Source organism: Triticum urartu, unplaced genomic scaffold, assembly GCF_003073215.2.
Source record: "Triticum urartu cultivar G1812 unplaced genomic scaffold, Tu2.1 TuUngrouped_contig_6824, whole genome shotgun sequence".
Classification (NCBI taxonomy): domain Eukaryota; kingdom Viridiplantae; phylum Streptophyta; class Magnoliopsida; order Poales; family Poaceae; genus Triticum; species Triticum urartu.
In genome coordinates this window covers 5,324-11,416 of record NW_024117617.1, presented here as the reverse complement: position 1 = coordinate 11,416, position 6,093 = coordinate 5,324, and the positions used below count along the sequence as shown (strand labels likewise).

Here is a 6,093-nt window from a genome sequence, read left to right as displayed (position 1 = left end):
TCATATATACGTCCCAGTCTTTCCTTATCCTCTTTGATTTTTCTCCCACCCATTCAATTGTCTCATGTTTATTATCTTACCAAAATAAACACATATTTTGTTGGCAAGTCATTAAATTTTTACCAAATAAGTGCTTAACAATAAAATGACAGAGAAATCATGGCGATTGCATACAAAGATTTGGTAAGATTTTAGCGTATCAATATCTCTACTACTCAAGAAAAACACAAGGTTCCCATTTCATCTCTCTTTCGTCTAACCTTCCATATATACGTCCCACTATTTCCTTATCCTCTTTGATTTTTTCCTCCCATATATGATTTTTCTCCCATCCATTCATTGTCTCATGTTTATTATCTTATCAAAATAAACACATATTTTGTTGGCAAGTCATTCAATTCTTACCAAATAAATGCTTAACAATAAAATGGCAGATAAATCATGGCGGTTGCATACAAAGATTTGGTAAGATTTTAGCGTATCAATATAATAATATACATGGATTCTCAAAAACAATAATACAATAATAGACGTGCAGTCAGGGGCTAATCTACTAGAATGTTTATACTCCCGTTGCAACGCACGGGCAATTGTCTAGTTTATAAAAAAATCACATAATTTTTGGCACAATTACTATTTTTTACAGTGCATACAACATTATTAGAAACTTCATTTTTTTAGAAATATTATTAGAAACTTCATGACGCACTGAATAAAATCTTAAGGGCCGAAAAGTTCATTTCGGGTACAAAGGCGACTGTAGCCCGTTAATTATTCGGCCCAGTAGCCGAAATTACCTTAAGGGGAACAAGCAATGGGCCCCCTAAGGCGCTCGAAGTCCAAGAAACAGCCCAGCCTTCCCTCAAAAAAAAAAAGGCAGCCCAGCCTACCGCTGCTCCGCCTCACTATCGGCGGCGCGCAGGAGAGCTGCTGGCGGTGTTTGTTGCCGCAGCGGCCATGAGGTGATGACGGCGGCGACGCACGGCACGTAAGCTGCGCCTAGATCCCGCGCGTCTCCCACGAGGAAGATGACGGCGGGGCGGCAACATGAGGCGCGTCGCCACGTTCGCCATCGCCTTTCGGAGTGAATCAAGCGGGGCCGGAGCAGCAAGTCTACGCAGGGCGGCATGAGAAGTTGATGGCGGCGCGCGCGGCATGGAGAACGCGGGCGTCGTCTTCCTTAATTTCCGGCTTCTCCAACGCACGCGTCGGCGCAGTGAGCATCCCGAGCCCTCTACTTTTTGGGGATTTTCTTCAAGGTTCAGGATTAGGGGTAATCTATGGTTTGGGTTCCTGATTTGGGGAAAACCACTAGAGTTTTCAGTTTGCAATTCCCCTCCTACTCAATTGTTACCAGCCGTGACTAACGCGAATTGCAGCTAACAGAATTCAGTTCGGTCTTGAACGTAATCATTGGGGATTAAAACGAATCCAGTTAGCTACTAAACATGAGCATTAGCATGTGACATTGACATACCAATGAATTAAGACTTAAAACATGGTCTAACAGTGTCAGTTAATCAAATTCGGTGCATACATGATTAGATCGTTAACTTGATTAACTAGGGACTTAGGATAATCACCACATCAATAACCAGAAAAACAGTAGGAATTAATTTCAAGCACTTAGGATTGAGGAGGCAATGACCGATACATGTTTCAACACTTAATCACGAAGATCAGGCCTATAGCTTAAGCAAATAACATCAAGGTAGGCCTATTAGGGTTCTGAACAGAGATCAAGGAGCTCATGATACCAATGATAGACATAATACTTTAGGGTTAACATAAATAGAATGTTGATCTCATCATTAGAACACCCTAAACAGAGCAGAAGCATGTGTGCCTGAGATGGGCGTAGGCGCGTAGCCCTCAGAGGCGAAAACATAGTCCCATCCATGTGAACATGTGTGTCTGCACAAGGGGCATGACCTCCCTTTTATACGTGGTGCTAAGGGGACGTGACGATGTTCCATGAGCCAAGCACTTCTCGTCATATAGGACATAGGTCGCGCTCCAACGGGGCGGCGGAAAAAACATCGCCGTGTCAACCTTGTCAGTGTATGGTGACCTTCGCTACAAGACCGTTGTATGCTGCTTATAAGAATTCAATCATATTATTAGCTTGCTCCATTCCAGGGAGAATGAAATAAGATTATTAAATTATTTTATCTCAGGGACATACATTGACAGGAAGTGCACATTCACTGGAACTGTTTTTATCAGAGGCAGAATTATTGCTGGAACACGCCACAGTGCAAAGATGAATAGGACTATTATTGTCCGCAGAAACTGCCTTCGTTTTGTGAAAAAGTATCATAGGTAAGTGACACACTGGAGGACTTCAGGGCTATCTCTTATTCTTCTTACTTGTGGTGGCATCTAACTTGGAAGTGAATCCCTTTGCCTTGTAGGTATGAGCAGAGGCACCCCAGTATTCCTGCTCACATTTCTCCTTTCTTCCGGGTCAAGGAATGAGACCATGTCATCATTGGCCAGTGCTGGTATTGCTTTCTAGCTGATGTATTGTCTAGTTCTTCATGGTTTCAATTCTTTTGGCCCGCCTTAAATTACTTGGGAATGTGAGGCTTAAAAGTTGTAACCCTGTGCAAGGACTCCAAAGCTATGTCAGTCTTCCGCTTGCTTTAAAATGATTTTACAAATGAAGGAAAACATTCATTCTTTTGTTTTTACCTATACTTAACCTTTTATGGGAAAATAGTTTGTCATTCCCACATTGGGGTTGGAGTACTTGATGTAGTGCTGTATTGCCGTGGTCATAACCAAGCAACCGTAAATATTATTTTTGATTTTCTTGGGATGAAATACTCTTATGTCACAACTGTAAGTTTACTAATACACAGTGGGGTTCCAGAAACTGGGCGGTTACTTTTATTGCTTCACAACAAATTACTGGGATTCCAGGAACTGATGGATTACCAGTCCCCTGCTTGTCCGGATTCCTAAACTGGGGGACTGGACTTCATTCGATGCTGATTTTTCCTGTTCTGTATGTGCTGCATGCCTTTGTCAAAATCCGTGTGGTTGAACGTCCCTAAAGTCATTCCACCTGTGTCCACAGGTGGCACTGGGAAGAAAGCATTTACGGCAGCTTGAGCTTGTCAAACCTAGTCATTATTATAGATAAAAGTGTCCACTTAGAATTCGTCTAGCTTTGGTGTTTTGACATCTGTTGCGAGATCTTGTGCCCTCTGTGATTTATCTGAACATGCGCATTAAATGCATCTGTGCAAGTCTTGGTTTAGATATGTCTGGTCATGCAAATTGTGGCAGTTGTTGCCCAGTGGTTGGCTGGTCCTATGGGCTATGGCAGGCACACTATGAACCTTGTTTGAAGCAATATCATCTATAGCCTGTTTATTTCTGTCTTGTGATGGTGACCTGCTATTTCTTTGGTTTACAACTTACTGGGATTAAGGTAACAAAATATATTCGCTTTTTTGCCGAGCTCTTATATTTTCCTTTCTTCTGTTTTTATAGTTAAGCACACCTCTTTCGCATGATCTCATGGTTTCCTCTTTTGGATATGAGCATTTGCTAATTGTCGGGGCGAACCAATCTTTGAAGCAACTACTTGATCAGATAATGCCTGGATTCTGACAGTGACATGAACCCACCTTTTCACTTCAGGAAATGCTCCATTGTTTAGATGATAGCTGTTCCTGTGGGCAACTGGCTTGTGCGGCGTCTCAAGCTTGAAGAAAGGAGATCGGTTGTTTGCAAGGCATGCAATTTAGGCTGCTTCTTAAAGCACATTCGATCCTGTTAAAATGCCCTGAGACCCATCTCATATTCCGAAGCAATAGTGAGACTTCCAGCCATACAAATGAGCACCAAAGCCATTTCCCTCTATTTCTGTGTACCTGCTGCATTTCTGCTCTTCTTTGCCCATCTCAATAACCCAACCACTTCATTCCTTCGAGCCCTGCTTGATCTTGCAACACCATCCTTTCCATTTAATTTGCTCACAGTTCATTATTTTTCTAACTATCATCGCCATCGTGGTGCATACAACCCGCTTTGCGATGATTTCCCTCCGGACTTCCCACTGCCTGACACCGCAGCAACATCGATCTTCTGTGTCGATCCCAATGGCTGCTGTGACTTCACCACGGTGCAGTCCGCGGTTGATGCTGTGCCAAGATCCAGCCAAAAGAGGAATGTTCTGTGGATCAATAAGGGCATCTACCTGTAAGCAATTTTCCTTTGATCAGGCTGGCAGCACTCCATGTCCAAAGTGCAAAATTGATAACTGTGCTGTTAATGAAGCTGCCTTGTTACAGTGAGAAAGTGACAGTCCCTGCTACCAAGGCCAACATCACATTTCAGGGGCAGGGATTTGATCTGACGGCGATCATGTGGAATGACACAGCTAACTCGTCACATGGAACCTTCTACAGCGCTTCAGTTTCTGTCTTCGCCACCGGCTTTGTCGCGAAGAACATCAGCTTCATGGTAAGTTGGTAACTACAAACATCGCAGATCATGCTTCAGTTAAGCCACACTGCATGCACTTTGAGTAGCACTGTACGTAACTCTGTTAATCATCCTGACACTAGAATGTAGCACCAATTCCAAGACCCGGTGATGTCGGTGCTCAGGCAGTCGCTCTGAGGATCGGTGGTGACCAGGCGGCATTCTGGGGCTGTGGCTTCTTTGGGGCACAAGATACACTGCACGATGATCGGGGCCGGCATTACTTCAAGGAATGTTTCATTCAGGGCTCCATTGACTTCATCTTCGGAGATGCTAGGTCACTCTATGAGGTGAGTCAAAGTTATTTCTCAAGGAGTGGAAGAAAAAGCACCGAGTTTGTTCACTAATTGCTTGCTTCCACATGTGCACTCCTCAGAACTGCAGATTGATTTCCATAGCAGATCCTGTGCCTGCAGGGGTGAGATCCATCACTGGTTCAGTTACTGCGCATGCCCGGGAATCCAACAAAGAAAACAGCGGCTATTCATTTGTCAACTGCAGCATCGGCGGCACCGGGTGGATATGGCTCGGGCGAGCATGGAGACCTTACTCCCGTGTTGTATTCGCATACACTACGATGTCAAATATCATCGCCTCCGATGGATGGAATGATTGGAATGATCCTTCAAGAGATCAGTATGCCTCTCCTGAACTGCTAGTGTTTTCTGGAATCAACTCAGAATGCACGCTAACATCGGTTTGTTCTATGATTTCCATTGCCAGGAGTGTGTTTTATGGAGAGTACAAGTGTACAGGCGATGGCGCACACCTGGCGGGCAGAGTGCCGTACGCTCTTGAGCTCAGCGACGTGCAAGCATTGCCTTACTTGAACACATCTTTTATTGACGGTGATCTATGGCTGAAACCATACTGCGACTCACTAATATCTGCATGAAGTCATAAATTCCCAGTTTAAAGTTATCTAGCATTGTATCACAGACAAGCAAAAGGAACAAGTTAGCACAAGTCCATTTGTTGGATTCTCTCACATACCATATAGTACATTAAATCACCTGTGAAAAGTACATCATTTGGAATTTCAGAAATACTCCCTCCGTCCCACAATATAAGAACGTTTTTGACACTAGTGTAGTGTCAAAAACGTTCTTATATTTTGGGACAGAGGGAGTATATTGATTTCGACAAAGATTGGATTGTCCTCTGTCACTAATCTACATTTACTTGACCTGGTCATTGTAGCTGTAATATGCATATATGAAACAAAAAACAGTCATGGTGAAAGAAATGATCTGCACATTAGATCTAATAAACCAATGAGAGAAAAGGATACATGTCTTTAAGATAGGTTCACAAGTGTGAGAAGAAAGTTCACAGTTGCAAATCGTTCTGAATACACATTTGGTCGTTGCCTGCTATCTACTCTGCGCTTTCGGTAACATCAGCTGAACAGTTCATTTACATTGCATGAATAACTGGTGAGGTGGAAGAGAGACAAAGGAAAAAAGAGGTCTTGCCTTCTCTTAGCCAAGAGATTATCCCTTATGAAGAAAGATAAGAGATGTGTCATCATTATATGGGATTTTTTTTGTCTTCACATGTTTTCTATTTTTTTAATCATTTCATAATTTCAGGGTC

At 43.0% G+C, this 6,093-nt stretch overlaps 1 protein-coding gene across 4 annotated transcripts; it reads left to right on the top strand.

Annotated features, from left to right (window-relative positions):
- The first annotated feature begins 869 nt into the window (after positions 1-869).
- Positions 870-5,524, top strand: LOC125531125 (probable pectinesterase 8). Of its 4 annotated transcripts, none has more exons than XM_048695532.1 (7): positions 870-1,216; positions 2,178-2,322; positions 2,415-2,504; positions 3,652-4,212; positions 4,305-4,476; positions 4,581-4,787; positions 4,874-5,524. In XM_048695532.1, exons 4-7 carry the CDS (start codon positions 3,848-3,850, stop codon positions 5,390-5,392), a joined length of 1,263 nt encoding a protein of 420 aa, XP_048551489.1. In that variant the 5' UTR covers positions 870-1,216; positions 2,178-2,322; positions 2,415-2,504; positions 3,652-3,847; the 3' UTR covers positions 5,393-5,524. The 4 variants fall into 4 exon arrangements, with proteins under 4 accessions (XP_048551489.1, XP_048551490.1, XP_048551492.1 ...); XM_048695533.1 differs by having other exon boundaries at positions 3,502-4,212; XM_048695535.1 differs by having other exon boundaries at positions 871-1,216; positions 2,415-4,212; positions 4,882-5,133; positions 5,221-5,524.
- The last annotated feature ends 569 nt before the right edge of the window (positions 5,525-6,093 follow it).